The sequence below is a fragment of the Uloborus diversus genome, unplaced genomic scaffold (assembly GCF_026930045.1).
Source record: "Uloborus diversus isolate 005 unplaced genomic scaffold, Udiv.v.3.1 scaffold_12, whole genome shotgun sequence".
In the NCBI taxonomy this organism is placed as follows: Eukaryota; Metazoa; Arthropoda; class Arachnida; order Araneae; family Uloboridae; genus Uloborus; species Uloborus diversus.
In genome coordinates this window covers 4,750,275-4,770,383 of record NW_026557876.1, presented here as the reverse complement: position 1 = coordinate 4,770,383, position 20,109 = coordinate 4,750,275, and the positions used below count along the sequence as shown (strand labels likewise).

The window sequence follows — 20,109 nt, the reverse complement described above, 5'->3', positions numbered from 1 at the left end:
AATTTGGATTTTACTGCATTTTAATTTTAACCTTAAATCACGCGATTGATAAACATATCCAAACAATCTTAAAAGCCCATCTGAATGACATTTCCTGATGTTATTCCGAAATTGACCTCTAGTTCGACCATATCGCCTGTAGTTCGTATTCAGCGCACTATGACGGCCCAACGATACTTGGATAATGTGCTGCGGCCGGTGGCAATCCCTTACCTTCAAGGGCTACCTAATGCAATTTTTCAGCAGGATAATGCCCGACCACACAGTGCTCGCATCTGCCAACATGCTCTCCAAGGCACACAGATGCTTCCCTGGCTCCTGACCTGTCACCAATCAAACATGTGTGGGATGTGATTGGACGCCGTTTGCAGACTCTGTCCCTGCCTAGTTCAGAAGACTAAGTGTGGCAAATGGTTGAAAGGGAATGGAGAGCCATTCCTCTGGACACCATCCGCACCCTTATTGACTCTGTGCCTAGACGTGTTTCTTCGTGGTCCGTTTTTTTTTTCCGCGTTTTTTTTTTAGAATTTTTTAAAGACGTTTCTGCGGTGGTCATACATCTTACTGTTGTTACTTTGTAACATTTGTTTACTTTGTAACGACAAGTAAACAAAGCAACATAGGAATTGGTCGATAAGGCTAAATCATTTCAGATACCTAACTAATAAAATAATAAACTTACCTCTTCGGAGAATTCAATCGCCAAGTATAGGTTTCAAAGGAGACTGTGGGAGCTGAAGCAAAAATTTTAAAATCCTCTCAATACAAATGAATTTTGACACGAGAATGATAACTCCGGAGCTTGAGGTAAACAACATGAACGACGCTGAACAACACTTGCGAACCTACTGAATTTTTTAAAGACTTTAGCTGTGTTCCAATGACCACTACATGGCACACAGTAGTAGTGACTACTCGCTGAATTGAGTAGTACTATTCTCAATTCGAGAGCTGATAGAGGAAGTAAACAAAGAGGGTTACTACTTTCATGACTTACTCGCCCAATTGGCAATGCTGTTCGCATTGAAAGCGCGGACATTTCGCTTATCTGATTGGCGCTGTTTTCAATCATCCCAGCGCCAAACAGACAGCGGTAACGCCAATTGTCACGTTGCTTTGTTTACGTCCACTATCAGCTCTCGCTAAATGGACTATACCAGATTCCTTCAATGGTCTAAAGTTGCAACACTAGTCTAAAGTTGTACGGTGTTACGGTATATATATATAAATATATATTTGTGTTTCTAATTCTTCTGTCGACCTTGAATTCCGTTCTTCTATGCAATCCGAACTTCGACCTTATTCTCTGTAGCTTCCATTATTTTGCATTGGTTCGACGCCTTCCCTCGTCTGAAGCCCAACCAACCATGTTAAAAGTTCCCATTGGAAAATGAGCAGTTTCTTTGAAATATATGAATCATCTTTTTTTTTCTCCTGTGTTTGCATACAGAAGCTGTGGATTCCGCGTACTGCGTGACTTAGTCTGTTTGACTAGGATATCTAGCCGAGGTTCTTTTAAAGTTTTGTTAACTATTTTTAATAAGTAAAATGATACATCACACACGTATTTCATTATTCTTTTTCAAGCATAATGTATATTTATGTATAATAAACTAAACACTGTCCTGTATCTTGCATGTAGAGTAGGGTGGGCCGAAAAAACTCATTTTTTTATTTCGAAGTTGTAATAGCGCGGAAAAGTTGCGAATTATGAAGACAAACAAGGGATAAAAGAATTATGGAAATCGTTTGACATCTTCTTTTTGCTCATAAGGTCTAAAGTCTGACAAAATATGAAAAAAACATCATTTTTGAGATCTTTAAAAAAAAAATGTTTTCTTAATATTATAGTTTGTTACGTCTTTAAATTGAGCCTCTAAACATTGTGTTTAAATTTGGCTTCGATCAGCTAATATCTTTCGGTCGCGCATGGGCACCAAAATTTTCCAAAATGAATGAAAAAGTTACATTTTTATGGGTTTTTGGTATTTGATGAATAATCAGTATCTTATACATATAAAATCTGAGTATCTATCTATCTATGTCCAAGCTTCTTCTCCCGAACGACAGTGAACTGACCATCGAACCAGGTATCGATAGATTCGTAATTTTCCCGCCTTTATGTTTGGCGATTTAACATAATCCTCCGATAATAATTAGCGGAGATATCAATTAAAAACTATTAATTAGGGTACTTAGATTTCGACATAAAATCGCTTTTTTTTTCGAAGGCTTTCCTCGATTCAAATTATTATTCAGTGCTTCATCTCAACTTTCCGTAACAATGCTTTTATTAAAATTTGTAGCGTGAAGAAAATAATTGAGAAGAAATATTTGTTGCCATTTTTTTTCTCGAATATGAACAAATAAAATTTTGGGTTTTGTTATGAGGCTTTTCCTGTAATCGCGGGATTTAAAATGTTTCCTTTTTGGTTTCTTTCCACAATCTGTCGCACAATTTTACTGATTTTTTTTTTCTTTTTGTTCAAGCATGAGTGTTGAACACGCATCACTAGACATAACTTTTATTTTCGGGATGGACCGTGCAAAGCCGGGCGATGCAGCTAGTTTAAATATAATAGGCGAAGTATTTTTTCAGTCGAACTGATAATGATATAGAAAAAAAACTGTAATGTTCAATCAATGTTTCCCGGTAGCGCAAAGCCTTAGAAACTCTTGTGCGTAGACGTCGGACAGCAATCCAGTCAACGTCACTCTCCGTGCTGGGGCTCTCCCCTCTACGCCATCCCCACCATCCTAGAACCACGTTAGCTATCTCCCTACATTGTTTTTTCAGCCTGCATCTATCAGTAGTGATCTCAGTTAACTATTACTAAGTTCCATCTAGCTGTTTTAGTTCGTCAACTCTTTTAGTTTTCTGTCATGATAAATGACTATGCAAAGAGCAGTCATGGGCGGATTTATGGGGGGTCAGAGGGGGACAAGGCCCCCCCCCCCAATTTTGAGAGGACTTTATGTAGTAACAACACATTTTCCAAAAATTTCAAAAAAAAAAAAAAATTATTATTTTTTCGTTTTTGAATAGTTCAGAAGAGCATGGGTGGATTTATGGGGGGGGGGGGGCAAAGGGGACAATGCTCCCCAGTTTTGGGAGGAGTTTATATAGTAACAACTTATCTTCCAAAATCTTATAACAAAAAAAAATCATGTTTTTTTCCTTTTTGAATAGGAAATTAAAGTTTATTTTTTCTTTTAAACCTAAAATAGCCGTTTCTTACAAATTTGAACAATACTGTACAACTGTATAATCTACTACTCAATTTCAGAGGCTGGAAAGTGTAAATTATTGATAGGTTCTAAAATCCCTGAAAAGAATTGGCGCAGTATAGCCTACAAGGGCTCTTGAACCAAAAACCCAATCTAACCAACCAAACCTTGAAAATTATTAGACAAGTCTTTGAAACTCCTAAGCAAAGTGTGCTTCAATTTTATTTCTTATCAAGTGTACAAATTAAGAATTGTTCAAATGGGTAGTATGTTACTCTCTTGATACCTATTCTCTAAATCTGTGCACCATTTCTTTTAAAGTATTAACTTGCATCACAAAGCACTTTTAAAGCGTAAAACTTTAAAAAAAAAATATTTGCCTATTATTTCCAATTAACCCTTATAAGACTTCAAAATGCAGAATAATTTTATATCCATTTTAGATAATTTCCTCCGAGGGAGTAACCCCCAGACCCCCTAAAACTGGAGATATTCTATATCCCACTTAAAAGGGAGCACTGCGTTACTCTCTTAATACCAGCCCCCTCTCTTTTAAGGTCAATTTAAAAAGGACAGCATGATTACCCACAGTAATGAAAACGACACATAAAAAAGTAAAGAATGGCCTTATGCATCACAGAAAACACAAAAACATGGGAGGGGGGAGGGCAATTAAAAATGTTGCTCGAAAAAAAAAAAAAATCCTGCCCCCCAGGAACTCAGTCCTAAATCCGCCTATGCTGGGGGTTACTCCCTCGGAGGAAATTATCTAAAATGGATATAAAATTCTGCATTTTGATTTTATAAGGGTTGTTGTTGTTGTTGTTGTCGTGTCCAAAGAAGTGCAGAGTGCGAAAGGTTTAAATGGCTCCAAAAGTCTTAATAACAAGATCCGCTAATTCTGGAGCCCGATGACTGTAAAGGATTTCATGTGGTGGTGCTCCAAGTTGGAGGAGGGAGCAAATAATGGCCTGTCTTATAAGGGTTAATTGGAAATAATAGGCAAATTTTTTTTTTTTTTTTAAGTTTTACGCTTTAAAAGTGCTTTGTGATGCAAGTTAATACTTTAAAAGAAATGGTGCACAGATTTAGAGAATAGGTATCAAGAGAGTAACATACTACCCATTTGAACAATTCTTAATTTATACACTTGATAAGAAATAAAATTGAAGCACACTTTGCTTAGGAGTTTCAAAGACTTGTCTAATTATTTTCAAGGTTTGGTTGGTTAGATTGGGTTTTTGGTTCAAGAGCCCTTGTAGGCTATACTGCGCCAATTCTTTTCAGGGATTTTAGAACCTATTAATAATTTACACTTTCCAGCCTCTGAAATTGAGTAGTAGATTATACACTTGTACAGTAGTGTTCAATCTTTGCAAGAAACGGCTATTTTAAGTTTAAAAGAAAAAATAAACTTTAATTTCCTATTCAAAAAAGAAAAAATCATGATTTTTTTTGTTATAAGATTTTGCAAGATAAGTTGTTACTATATAAACTCCTCCCAAAACTGGGGAGTATTGTCCCCTTTGCCCCCCCCCCCCTATAAATCCACCCATGCTCTTCTGACCTATTCAAAAGCGAAACAATAATGATTTTTTTTTTTTTTGAAATTTTTGGAAGATGTGTTGTTACTACATAAAGTCCGCCCAAAACTGGGGGGCATTGCCCCCCTCTGACCCCCCATAAATCCGCCCATGACCCCCAGACCCCCTAAAACTGGAGATATTCTATATCACACTCAAAAGGGAGCACTGCGTTACTCTCTTAATACCAGCCCCCTCTCTTTTAAGGTCAATTTAAAAAGGACAGCATGATTACCCACAGTAATGAAAACGACACATAAAAAAGTAAAGGATGGCCTTACGCATCACAGAAAACGGACAAAAACATGGGAGGGGGGAGGGCAATTAAAAATGTTGCTCGAAAAAAAAAAATCCTGCCCCCCCCCCCCAGGAACTTAGTCCTAAATCCGCCTATGTGAGCAGTTTGTCTCTTCCATTTCAATGAGTTGCCATTCCACCAAATGTTTCAGCTCTTGGATGGCAAGACAACAGGGTCTAGTACCTCTAAAGAGTCAATCAGGAAAAAGTTAGTTGACTGTCAGAATCTTCCGGTAGTACAACGGGATCTAGTACCTCTAAAGAGTCAATTGGGAAAAAGTTAGTTGACTGCCAGAATGTTCCGGTAGTTAACTTTCAGAGTCTTGATTGCCTGGTCCCAGAGATGGACCAAAACGCATCCAGCTGAGCAGAGGCGTAGGAAGTATATAAACGTAGGGGGAGCTGGGGCTCAAGATAGGGATGCAAGGGACAGAAGCAGTAGCGCCACCAGATTTTTTTTTTTTTTTTTGGCGGGGAAGGGGGGGGGGAGCACTTGAAAAAAATTTCTTATTTGAAATGATTGTCGATCCTTTCGTCTTCCTCTCCATTTCCCAGTAATGTTTTCAATCATATCTAATATATAAATTGAGGCAGTGAGAAATAAAGGGATGTAAGTGGATATCTTCAAGTTTTGAGTAAAATGCGTTTAAAGATAACGTCTCAGGTAAGAGTTCATTAATATTTTTTCTAAATCATGCTGTACAGCAGCACCAACCAGCGCTACTAGTATTATCTCTCACCCCAAGACAGAGGAAAGGTTTCTCTACTATTTGTACTGGTTATCTCCAAATTTTTAATTTTGCTACTTACATCCTCTTGCTTCTCACCGCCTCAATAGTATATGGAGAGAATGAGGTGATAAAACTTCTGGTTTTTTTGGAAGGGGGTCGGTCAGTTCTCGAAGATGAGCACACATCAATAGGGGGTCCTGGAGCTTCAGTCCCGGAAAATTTCCGAAATCTTAGTTCTAAAAACGTAGTTTAGACGGTCTTTGGTAATGTTAAGGGGAGAAAATGTTCAAATGCCCTCCCTGGAAATTTTTCGGAATTTATGTCTTTAAAGCGCGAATTCGGACCATATTTATGACGTTAGGGAAAATGATATGACTCAAGGATTGTCCTCAATCGATTTACATCTCTTTCCCAATATTTCAAAATTGAAGTTCCAAAAACGCAATTGAAGACGGTCTTCAATGATGTCAGGTAAAGGGGGAAGTTCTAGGGCTCTCTGGAATTTTTTAGAAATTGAAGTCTTAGAGAGCGTTCCTCAATGAGGTTATTGTAAAAGATTCCTTCCCCTTAAAGTTTTAGAAATTGTAGTTTTAAAAACTGAATTTTCATCCTTCTTTTTTGATATCATAGAGGAGTTTCGGGTGTCGCTCTCCGAAAATTATTCGAGATAGATCATATTTGTTAATGTTAGAGGTAGAGACGCACCGAGTACTCGGTAACTACTCGGCCAATTTGCCGAGCACTCGGTACTCGGCCCAATTTTGATCAGATACTCGGCCAATACCGAGTAGTTGCAAAAAATTGAATATTGTCCAAGACAGATATTAAAATTTATAAAAAAGCGCAAGCATATATAATTTTCTGCAATCATTTACAAGTCAAATTTAAATTTTGAGAATAATGAAGTCTGTAATGCTTCAATGGAATTAGTCTTTATTTTAATGTTCCCAAAGTTAATAAAACTTATTTATTAAAAATTGTGCAGAAAAGTAATAGTAGAAAGTATGGAATTTTTATATTAAAAATGGATTTTTGCTACAAACAAAAATTAGTTATAAGAAATATAAAAATACCTTTGCTTAAAAAATAAATGGAAATAAAACAATGTTAAAAGCACAGTGCAGACACGTGTTTTGGCATTACAAGGAATTCCTTTTTCAATGCACAAAATGTGAGCTCGTGGATTTAAAGGCATCCGCCAAAAGTCGGATTCTTCTGTCGAATGTCTTTACATTCTTTAGCTCACATTTTATGCGCTGAAAAAGACGTTCCTTGTAATGCAGAAATACGTGTCTGCAGTGTTCCTGCACATTTGTTTTATTTGCTTTTAAAAATTATTTATGTTTGGCGGACTAGAACTATAATAGATTGGTATACTTTGTTTTAATTCCAACTTGATTAATTATACCTTTTATTTATTTATTTTTAATTTTAAAAATAATTTTTTTGTAAAATTTTTGACAAAAACAAAATTTTTCAAATAATGCGTAATTAAATTTCAGCAGGAATTTAATTTTAAGAACTGTTATATGGACAAGGTCTATACAACTATTCCAATAAGTTCAAAATTCATTACATGTGTGTCCGTGGTTCTTCTTAAAACATAATTGGTACTTGGTAACTTGGCCGAGTAGTGAAAGGCCAAGTACTTGGTAACTCGGTACTCGGCCGAGTAATGAAAGGCCGAGTACTCGGTACTCGGCCAAAGTGCTACTCGGTACGTGTCTAGTTAGAGGCATAGCAATGTTTTGAAATTGAACGGAATATTATATAATCTATCTTATTGTGGAGGGCAAGGTGTTCAGTCATGGGCTCTCTTCCGCGAATTTTCAGGATATTGATCTCCAAAAACGAACATTGCAACGCTTTTTAATAATTTAGGAGGTAGGGGATCGTATCTTTTGATCAAAACGTGGAATTTAACACCCGAAACATACGATCATAATCCCTCGAAAATTAGTTTAGAACTATTTTTTGTTCAATAACTACATTGCTAAACTTTTGAGAACTCGCTAAAGAATTTTCTTTGATCGGGGCTGAACTTTTTATGAAGAAATGAAAAAAAATAAAAAAGAGAAAGAAACGATGGATAAAAATGCTAAATAAATTTGTTTGTAAATTGAACTTTTTTTCTTTTCTTCCTCTGCATTGTTTTTTTTTTTTCCTTTCTTTCCCTTTCTTTCTTTCTTTCTTTTTTTTTTTTTTTTTTTGATGATTACTATAAACAAAAATATTATATGACCACTCAGTATTTTAATTTAACTTTCGTTTCATATTTTGCAAGTTTGTTTTAATCAACGAATTTAAAAGGATTCGCCGGAGATTCTTTAGATAGCGTCCGGAAGGTCAGATGTTGTTTACCTTAGAAACCTTCTTTTTGATACGTGTCTGGAGCACCTTCATATTTAAATACAAAACTGGCTCACGATTATCTCTTTTTAGTGGAAGTGTGAGATACAAATGGCATGAACATTAAACTGAGCTACAGTGTAATGTGTAATACACTTGCAAAAGACAAGCTCAAAGTGGAGAGGGCGGAAAACACCCATATGTAGATAACTTGTCTTCAATACTTTTCTTTTTCTTCCGGGAATCGAGAGGTTTGAAAAGAGGGAAACACAAATGTACTGACCACTTCATCTCTCCCCTTTCTTTGTTGGTTATTATGTGGAAATTCCTAAAAAAGGTAGATCTCATTTTTGAAATCAGGTTTGAGATAGACAATGTACTGCAAAGAGCTATACGGTTAGAATTTTTCCGGGGGAGCTGAGCCGGTCTGAAATATTATAGAGGGAGCTCAAGCTCCCCCGCTTCCGACGCCTATGCAGCTGAGATCAGCATTATTAATTTGATATTACAAAGGCAACTGAATCAGAAATCTTGTAAAGAAGATTTGGCTGTACGAAATTTTCGGCGTTTATCACATTCGAAGTGGTTGACAAAGGCAAATTGAACTCTCAGATTGTGTATATAAGTGAAGAAAGCCTCGCATTTGAACTTCAAGAATTAGTATATTTTATATTGAAATCATTCATGCCAATGTGGTTTTCTATCAAACCATTTTAAGACGGGCCAAAACTTGGTTACCAAGCAATACAATATATCAGGTACTTGACAAAACCTTTGCTTATGTTGTCAACCACGCGATCCAACGGAATGTTTTTTTCGCTCACCCAGAAAACTTACTGTTTAACCATGACTGAAGGTGACAATAAATACATAAATGTTCGTAGCAATACTGAGTATGAGTTGAATGTATGTTAACCATGAAATTCTTTCTCTACCAGGAAACGACTGACAGAAGCACTTGCAGTGGGAGCGGCTGCTTTCCACGCAGCAGTCATCCAAGATGATGTGGAGAAGTTGAAGAAGCTGCTGGCTAAAGGCTTCGACATCCATTCTCAATATGTACGGGAACAGACGTCCGGCCATTTGGTTATACCTTATAGGAGGAGGTCTGCAGAACAGTTCCTGGTGGATGCCAACGCCACAAATGACTTCCAAGACGATAATGGCTGCGCTCCTCTGCACAAAGCTGCATTCTGGGAGCGTGTGGAAACATTGAAGAAGCTGCTTGCTACCGGAGCAAAGACGGGTCTACAAAATAACGATGGAAAGACGCTCCTACGCTTAGCCCTGGACTCTAGGAAGGTGGCTATAGCAGAGCTACTTCTGGAAGCCGACGACCTCCAAGATGGATCCGAAAATACACCTCTGTGTCTTGCTGCCAAGGGAGGGTATGCGAGCATAGTGAAGAAGCTGTTGTCGAGGGGGGCGAGTCCACACATCAGGAATGACGAAAGGCGGCAGCCGCTGAACTGTGCTCTCATGAGAGGACATGATGCCGTTGTGAAACTGATTCTCGCAATGTGCGCGTGGAAGGACATCTCCATGGACTGGCAGGAGATGCAACTTCCGAAAAACCAAGTGCAGCGCTACATGGAGCTGTTCTCCGATTATCGTGCCGAGATCCGGAGGATGAAAGAAGTCAGGATCGGCGAGTCGCGAGTGTCCTTCTATGATGTCCTGAGGCGACCTGCGAGCAAGGTAGCGCCCTATCTGCGGATCGTAGATATCCGCCATGCTTATCGCTGCAATATTGCAACGAGGGTGTTTCCCGATTATGCGGACCTCATCATTCCGAGATTGAGGAAGATTGAGGAGAGGAGGCTCCTCATGGATCAATGTCTGATCTGTTTCCCCGTCCTCGTCCGACAGCTGCCTCCTTTTCCGTTGACGTGCATAGACATCGTGTTATCCTACCTGGATGTAGGTGGCATGCGAAACTTAGTGTTTGCCACACAGTTTGAATCTTGAAAATTTGGTGGAAGTGGTGAACAGCATGAAGAAAGTTGAAGACAGTACATTCACATTCATACCACGTGTTCTGCTCGGTTCTCGACCGTTTCTGGGACTGCATGCATTCATTCCTGCATGTTTTGGTTTTTGATTGGAAACTTGACTACACATTCATTTGGGCTACACTTGTGGATAGATACATAAAAAAAAAAAATTCTAATTCTTCTGTCGACCTTTCAATGGTATCCGAAGTTTGACCTTGTTCTTTGCGGCTTCCGTTATTTTGCATTGATTCGACGCCTTTCCTCGTCTGAAGCCCACCCAACCATTTTAAAAGTTCCCATTGGAAAGTGAGTACTTCTTTTGAAATATATAAATGATCTCCTTTTTTCTCTCTCTCCTGTGTTTGCATACGAAAGCTGTGTGTTCCACGTGCTGCGTGAAAGTTTTGTTAACTATTTTTAATAATGCATAATGAAAATGATACATCACGCATGTGTTTCAAAATTCTTTTTCAAGCATAAGATATATTTATGTAGAAAACGTACTTATAATGCTATTTAATAAAAAAATGATAATTCAAATGTTCTGTTACTTTATATAATATTGACATGAAATGACTGAACTGAAAACATTGAGTACATACACAGGGTTAAGGAACCTTTTTTAAATGTATTACTGTGGCTCACACCTAGTTTTTATTATTCAAATCTATTTATTATTGTTAATATGATAATTACAGTAAATAAAATAATGACTTAATATATCCACTCAAAATTTTGGATTCACCCGACCAGTGCAAAAAGTTTCCTGGTTTGTCCAAAGCCACCTTAAAAGATGGATCTTGGTTAGTACGTTATCCACAAGTGTATGATGAAAGATGAAGAATTTCATACTAGCCAAGAAATAAAAAAGTAACTTGGGTTGCCTTTAAAGTTGTCTTCAGTAAATTTTTGGATAATTACCAGCTTTCTGACTTGAAAGGAGCCGTAACGAACATGCCGGAAAATTTCATGCGCTGGGAGCTCTATGAATGTCAAATTAGATTTTCCTCATTTGCAAATGGACTTTTTACTTGAAAATTTTGGTTCAGTCAGTGAAAGACCAGAGTGAAAGGTTCCACTAAGACATCAAACATATAGAGTTCAAGTATCAAGGAAGGTGGGTCGAGATTATGTTCACTGACAACTGTTGGATGGTAACAAGATATCGTCTTGGGGGCATATAAGCGACGTTTACATTGCTAGAGATCATGTAAAACGTAGGAGCTGCTGTTTGGCTACCCCATAATGCCGTCATCCCACAGCAGCAGCAGTCCCCATTATTGCTTGTTTCGCTTGCTCTAATTTTTGCTTCATTTCAAATCTAAAATCTTCCAGACATTATTCAAAGGGATAGGGGATTAAAAACATTTAAACGTTAATTCAAAACTTCTGAGCAACAAAGTTTGTTCACTTTCAATGGATAAGGACGAAAAAAAAGATATGGCCCACGTATTTGCGTCTCCAATCAGGTGTCCCAAAACTATTACACGGTGCCTAGCTGAGTAAAAGTTGTTTTTATGTGACCTGGGATGAAGCAAAAAGGAAAGGAAAAAGATGAAACCTGTAAGCAGAAACTTTGTTTTGTTTTTTGCTACTTAAAAATTTCTTTCGAATTTTCATACAACGCACATATACACTATGTGCACCTATTAGTCAATCGTCCATTTTGTGTATGTTAAACATTAATAGACAATTCAAAGTAGTATATTGGTGATTTTCATCTAGAAAATGCAACGTATGCTGCTGAGTTCAAGCTCAGGGGGCATTAGTTTTGTTTCTTGACATGATGAGGTGAGTCATGCAATCTGCAAACAGTTTTTTATCCATTTAAATCTACAAAAAACTATCGAGTGCGGAAAACGTAACACGGGCATCATCAAGAATAGAATATTTTACATATAGTAAAATGGAAAAAAAAAGAAAAACACTAGCGAGAAATTCTGTGCAAAATTGTTCAAGAGAATTCTTTTTTGATAAAGGATTTCGCCAAAAGTAGCCAATCAGTTTTACAAAAAATTCTGACGTGATAAAAAAAAGTAGAGGTCATTTTCGAAATCAGCAAGCATAATAACATAAATATCCACGAAAACTTACTTTTTATTTTGCAAAGTTGTTATGCAGGCTTGTGACTGGTTAACAATTCGACTGCGAAGTAATTTTATTATAAATCAATTTTTTTTCTAACTTCCGAATGACATGCTCCAAAGAGTTGACCAAAATTTCCGAGTTCGACTGAATCAGTGTACAGTCGACTCCCGCTGCAACGCGATTCAACTTACGCGAAATGGCCATAACGCGAATTTTCCACGAGTAACGAATTTTAGAGCTGACGCAAGCGAATTCCTTGTCCACAACACGAATTTCTTTAGAAGGAAGTAGCGACTTCGTTATTGACAACTAAATATATATTTTGTGAATGTTATCACATCCCATTAGCATCGCACTGACCCTCGAAATTTCCCACCTCAAACTATAGTCTAGGCATCACGTTGTTAGTGCATAAAAAAACCGCTCAGCAGCTTTCTTTTTTTACATTCTAAACATTAAAGTTGATGAAATATGATGGCACCTTAGTGAGCTGTTTCTTCTAAAAATTATGAAGATGGGGAGGGGGGGATAAAGTTTTTGACAATAAAAAGAAGATTAAGATTCTCGATATGCTTGGACAACTACCAAACGTTGACGGTAGCCAACGCAATAAGTATGAGTGAATCTTCCGTACGTACAGTTAAAAGTCAAAACAAAATGATATCCGTATAAGTTCAGAACTTAGTTTCAAAGTTAAAGTTGGCAGAGTCTGATAGTCCAGGATCTGAAGGGGGTTGAGCATGCATGGAAAGGCTGACGCAATATTATTTCTGATTATTGTTACAGACACGATGGTGATTATGAAACCACATTTCGTCGCCCCCCTGGGTGGTCGACAACCCCGGGGGAGGGGGGAAAGCAGTGGGGGAACCGTTTTCTAAAACACTCATAACTCTCGAACTATTTGAGATAAAACACTGAAAAAAGTGGCAATCGACGCAACAAAACAAGTGCTTCATAAAAGCTAAATATAGTTATGGACCTATCTTTGTTGGTTTCTGAGTAAAATTCCATTTTTCGCAAACAAGCAAAATTTTTGAATAAAATGCGCAAAACAAACTTTTTTTCACCAAAATAAATTCCAAATCAAAATAGTTTGATTTTTTTTTTCAAATAATGTCCAAAATATCATTATTCAGTTTGTTAAAATCATTTAAGTACTGTTAACGCGTTGAAAAACAAAATGACAGTAGCAAGCTCGAACACGATTTGCATTATAGTTCAGGATCTGAAGGGGTATTTTGAGCATGCATGGAAGAATTGACGCAATATTATTTCTGATTATTGTTACAGGCACGATGGTGATTATGAAACCACATTTCGTCGCCCCCCTGGGTGGTCGACAACCCCGGGGGAGGGGGGGAAAGCAGTGGGGGGGAGCCGTTTGCTAAAACACTCATAACTCGCGAACTATTTGCAATAAAACACTGAAAAAAGTGGCAAAAGATGCAACAGAACAAGGGCTTGAAAAACCTAAATATGTTTATGGTCTTATCTTTGTTGGTTTTTAATTAAAATTCCTTTTTTAGCAGCCATGCAAAAATTTTGAATAAAATACAAAAAGCTTTTTTTTCAAAGATAAGTTCTTTTTTAAAATTATTTAACCGTTTAGGGAATCAATAAAACCTTAAATTTCATTATTCAGTTTGTTTAAAACTACTTAATTATTACTAACGTGAGCGTTAAAAAGCGAAATAGAAAATGCTAGCACTTGCCTAAGTTAGCGCATTGAATAAAACGGCAGTATGCTAAGGAGAAAAAAATAGTCTTATTATCCTTATGACGAACTATTCATTCTTCAGATTACAAACTTATTCTAATTGCAAAGTATTCAATTAAGGCTTTAATTTTGTTATATACTGCTTTAAATTTGAGAGGAACTAGGGAACCAGGCCCAGAGTAGTTTCAATTCAAATATAATTTTAATTTATTTCTATTAATTTGTGTTTTCAATTTGCACAAAAGAATATTGCGGGTATTGTTTTGCGGATATTGCTTTTTATAATTTACTCAACAAAGAACAATGATACAAGAAATAATATGTACTAAATAAATATAAAAAAGGAGAAGCTTGAGCTTTTATGAAAACGAATATAAATATAAAATTATACACTAGAGTTCTAAAAACACTAATTAAATAAAATTAGTAAAATAATGTGTATTAAAAAATAATTGTAGAATATCAATATGCATACATAAAGCATTAATATATCAGAAATTCTGAAAGCTGGATCATACTCTTTTTTGTTGACTTGTAATTGTTCTATTGAATCGTTCTCTTCCGAGTATTTTGTAGTTTATGGGTTTTTGCTTTAGTCTTAAAAGCACAGTATTTACAGCTAGATGAATTATTAATAAAACAATTACAAGGTTATTTACAGCTTTTGCCTGCGCAGGGTGGAATTAAACTATCTGGTAACACTGGCTGCATCATAAGGTGTGGAGCTTTATTGATTTATTTTCATTCAAGTGAAACCCAAACTTGGTTACATCTAAAGGCACTGCTAAGGTACAGGGGAATTGATTCAATAGTACAGTATTGAGCAATACTTCTTAGCACATGTTGGAAAGAATTGCAGGAGCATGGTAAAGAGCTGATATTATATTTATTTCTGATGGAAATGACAAGAAATTATTGTAATGTACTTTCCGGAACTTCTGGTTTTCAAGTTATGAAAACGACAGTGAGATGTACCGATCGTCTTTAAGGTCCACTCGTTGAGTTTGACAATTGGAGAGAAAATCATTCATTCCATCGATAACTTGAACTTTGTTCTTAAAATAGGGTGCTTCTTCCAGAGTTTTGCTGCAAGAAGTATCATTTTCAATTACATTCACGAAATCGGACCTCACGCTTTGCTTCAGTGAACCATTCTGTTGAACCTAACCTAGCATTGGGCTTATTGTAGGGGAATGATTTTTAGATGTACTAACATCACTTTTGAGCTAACGTTTCCCAGGTTAAATGTTTTTTTGGTTTTCTTTTGCTGTTTTGCAGTCGCTATTGAAGACATTGTCATTGCAGGACTTCTCTGGATAAGAGACTGTTCACATTTTCTTTAACGTTCCACTGAAATTTTGATGCTGCTTATGTGGCAACAGCCTCTCTGACTATGTTTCATAACTCAGGTGTAAAATCTGCAAAAGGGTTATCCTGATCATTTATCCTTTCCGTAATTACTTGTTTGTTGAACTTGCATGTTTTAATTTTTAAAAAAGTCCCTTTGTGACCCATACTAAGCAGCTATAATGCGTTAAAGGTTAAGTAATTAAGTAATTACTTAACTGGGACATTGTTTTGATAATATTACGAAATAAAACCGCCTAAACAGGAGAGCCACAAAATTTACTTTGGTTTATGTCGAGTCTTCAAGGTACATTCCGCAAACTTGTTTTTTTTTTTCCTTTTGTGAATTACCTCAAATGCTTTTTGAGCTTACTTTTATGTCACTTTTCAACGCTTTGATAATATTTAAGTAATTTTAAACAAACTGGATGATGATATTTCAGATTTTATTGGTTCCTTAAACAGTTAAATAATTTTGATAATTTGAAAAAAAAAAAAAAAATGCGTATTTTATTCACATTTTTTGCTTGTTTGCGAAAAATAAAATTTTATTCAGAAATTAACAAAGATATGATCATAGTCATATTTAGCTTTTATGAAGCCCTTGTTTTGTTGCGTCGATTGCCATTTTTTTCAGTGTTTTGTTTCAAATAGTTCGCGAGTTATGAGTGTTTTAGCAAACGGCTCCCCCCACTGCCTTCCCCCCTCCCCCGGGGTTGTCGCCCATCCAGGGGGGCGAAGACATGTGGTTTCATAATCACAATAGTGCCTCTGACATCAATCAGAAATAATTTTGCGTCAGTACCCCTTCAGATCCTGAACTAAAATGCAAATCGTGTTCGAGCTTGCTACTGTCATTTTGTTTTTCAACGCGTTAACAGTACTTAAATGATTTTAACAAACTGCATAATGATATTTTGGACATTATTTGAAAAAAAAAAAACAATTTTGATTTGGAATTTATTTTGGTCAAAAAAAGTTTGTTTTGCGCATTTTATTCAAAATTTTGCTTGTTTGCGAAAAATGGAATTTTACTCAGAAACCAACAAAGATAGGTCCATAACTATATTTAGCTTTTATGAAGCACTTGTTTTGTTGCGTCGATTGCCACTTTTTTCAGTGTTTTATCTCAAATAGTTCGCGAGTTATGAGTGTTTTAGAAAACGGTTCCCCCACTGCTTTCCCCCCTTCCCCGGGGTTGTCGACCACCCAGGGGGGCGACGACATGTGGTTTCATAATCACCATCGTGCCTGTAACAATAATCAGAAATAATATTGCGTCAGCCTTTCCATGCATGCTCAACCCCCTTCAGATCCCGGTCTATGAGTAAAGTATATGAAAATGGGAAGCTGCTTTCTCTTGCTTTTTGTATTAAAGAGATCGGGAAGAGGGGCTTGTTGCCATAAATGGAAACGTTATAAAAGAAAAGGTGAAGCAACTGTATTTTAAAATGTATTTAATAAAAAATAACGATCTGAGGATGCAGCATGAGTCTTCATCATCTTCATTTTTCAACTCATAAATATTATTACTGTATCTACTGTGCAGTACTATTATAGTGCAGCATTTTATAATTACTACATAATGTACGTACCGTGTTGTTTTATTTTATCAATCATTCTTTTTGTGCATTTTAACTATTTTATATTGAATAAAACAGCTTTTTTATTTTTTAAATACAGTAAAAGTTGAGTTTTTATGCAAGGAACTGTAATGTATAGTTGAGAAATGCTTTAAAGCAATTTGAGGGGTGCTTACAAATGTCTTAAAAATGTTTATGCATACATTTTTCCACAACGCGAAATTTCGACTTACGCGAGGAGTCTTGGAACGCATCTCTCGCGTAAAAGTGGTTACTCGACTGTACAACCTATTTCGAAAGTTCCAAAATTGTTTATCTTTCCAACAGATTTTCATTTCCTAATTAATTATTTGTCTTCAAAATTTCAACAAAAACAGCTGAATTTGATATATTTTTCTGTTCTGATTCGGATGAGACCGGCTCCAGGTCTCTATGTTAATCCGTTCTCGAGATGTTGAATTGTTTCCACATGTTGGCCATTTGGCCCCACTGTGCCCCGTTTTGTGGTAACCGTACTGTTTGACAATGGATTGTATGTAATTTGGCAATCTGCCAAGTAAGGACGATTCCATCTGAATGAATCTAGCAGGGGAGAAGGGAAAATAACGATGGGATTTTTATGCACGCGTTTCATAATGTCACTAGTGCCTTATTCATTTATTGCATTCTCTAAAATAAAATAAGGGGAAACAAAAAAAGTTTCCATGGAAACAACAAAAAGAAAAGAAAATGTTTTCATTTCGTTCAGGAACGTAAAAGCAAAATGGTAAGCTCAAAACTTAGCTGTAAATAAATAAATCAATTATTTTTTTGCCGTGAGAATATAGATTGAATATACTTTAGATTTAAAAAATGCTGCTGTGAGCAAATTTTCATTTTTACGAAACTAAGGCTAAATAATAGAGAGGCTAAAGTGCACATCTGAAACAAACTAACATCCCTATAAACTAATAGATGTGTCCATTTCCGCCTATAAACCGGACATTAGCCTTTCCATGTAATTGATAGTCAAACAGTATGCTAGTATATATTTTCCTACTCTTTGTTTACGTATGCAAAGAAAAAACATTTTTCAAGCTTAAAAAACAACTTGCACCATAATCCCTCCCTGTGGGCACCCTTGGGGCCCAGGCCTAGTCGGCCTGTGCGATAATCAGGCCCTGAGCGCCCATCTCTACTGACAATGACACATTATCTCAAACGCATGCGCAACACTGGTCGTGTGATGCATGGAGATGTAAACCTACCATGACAGCTCCAGTAATGTTCCCTGTACTAAAATCATTCCGTTTATTACAACAGTGTCGAGATTCGAAAGGGAGACCCCCCCCCCCCTGAGAGACTCCCACTCTCTTAAATACGCACAAAATGAAGAACTCCTAATTTTTAAAATTAATGGAGAAAATAAAAGGTTTCCAAGCATAAAGTTTTGCTTTCTACTGTCTGACCACGGATTGTATGCAAAGACAAACATCCGGTTTACAGCCGGAAATGGACGAATCCATTATTTTTTAGCGATGTCAGCTTTTGCAGAAGCAGAGTCTCATTCAAATGAGCGGAATACGCGCATCAAATTTTTACTTTTCTCCCTCATTCAGATAGATTCGTCTTATCTGGACGTTTAAAAATTCCACACAATCCGTGGTTGGACAGTATATGCTATATTTTTAACCGTCAAAAATACTCTGCCACCAAAAGATTCAGAACTTAGAGCTAAACATTTTCCAAGTGTTTGAGTTAGTAGTCAAATAGAAACTATCTATGTACATTAAAAATAATTTATTTACACATTTTATATACAAAATACTGCTCAAATAGGAAAATATATTAAGTATTATTTTTTTCTCTTACACAACAAATTTCGAAATTGATGTAGCAAAGTATAATTGTAGACATATACAAAAATAGTCACTAGTTAAGCAATACATCTCTGATTATGTACATAAATTACATTATCTGTGATCATTAAATATACAGTCACACTGCAAACCTTAATTTCATTCTATACAGAGAATTACAGGGACAACTCTTTTAAGTACAGGCGCTTTTGTTGCAGCCATATAGCAGTGGCGTACCTAGCAAGAGTGACACCAGGAGCGGTAATTTTTAGTGTCACCCCCCCCCCCCCCTCCAGAAACGCAAAAGAAAAAAATATTTGAAAACATGAAATTCGTGCAATTTTCAAGAAACTACTGCATTTGTGTTGGGACAAAATTTTAAGTGGGCTAATGTACAAAAAAACAAATAAAAATGGATCGTCTCCCGGAAAATTTTCGAATTTGTAGTCTTAAAAATGCATTTTAGCTTCATATTTTTCAAGAAGTTGCAATTCCACTTTGGGTGTCAGCCCCCTAGACGGCTGACACCAGGAGCGAACCGTTCCCCCCTCCCGTAGTGACGCCACTGCATATAGTACTTATTAATATTAGATTACTTTCGAAGAAGTATACTGTACTAGATTTTCTTACATATAGCACTGCGTTTTGGAGACATTTTGTAAATTGAGAGTTTGGCGCAGTCATCAAAATTTGGAACACATTGATTGGTTTTTGGTAACACCCACGTATGTATTGTATACCACGTATTTGGTAATTGACCCACGCAGTCAAAAAGCATTAATGCAAAGTCCAAAAAAAAAAAAAAAAGAGGCTGTCATTGAAACTATAGACAAGAGCCTTGACGAGATTGATTTAAATCATGTTCAAATTACCCAACAAATTCGCTGTATAATCAATTGAACTTCTAATTTTTTAAATTAATGGTAGAACAACCTAGAAGTTGTTCTAAGTTGTTGCATGTTAATAGACTTACATCATTTAAACAACGCACTGAAATCGTCCAAAATTTTGCAATGGCTTTCTACAAATGATCTATAAAATAAATATTCTTTTCAGCAAATTGCACAAAAGTGCTCATTGTCTTTTTATATTACCATGAGTAAAATACTTAGTTTTCTATAAATATATTACATTAAAATATGCTGGACATTACCTTATAAGATATTAAACGTTGTGTAATTAACGTTCTCTAAAATAATTGAAAAACTTGATACACATTATTCTGCTTTTATTTATTTATTTTTTTAATTTATTATTTTCTTTATTGATACTGAACTTCTAAATGTATTAACATTTTAATTTACAGTTTGCTCCAACGACTACAGCATTGGAAAACGTTTTGAAACTTAGT

The 20,109-nt window shown here is 36.2% G+C and overlaps 1 protein-coding gene across 1 annotated transcript in view; it reads left to right on the top strand.

Moving 5' to 3' along the window:
* LOC129232436 (ankyrin repeat domain-containing protein 27-like) overlaps positions 1 to 10,668 on the top strand; it is a 36,067-nt gene extending 25,399 nt beyond the window's left edge. The window contains exon 5 of the mRNA XM_054866582.1: positions 9,127 to 10,668. Coding sequence (XP_054722557.1) covers positions 9,127 to 10,156 — 1,030 coding nt within the window. The 3' untranslated portion in view covers positions 10,157 to 10,668. The remainder of the gene's footprint in view (positions 1 to 9,126) is intronic.
* The last annotated feature ends 9,441 nt before the right edge of the window (positions 10,669 to 20,109 follow it).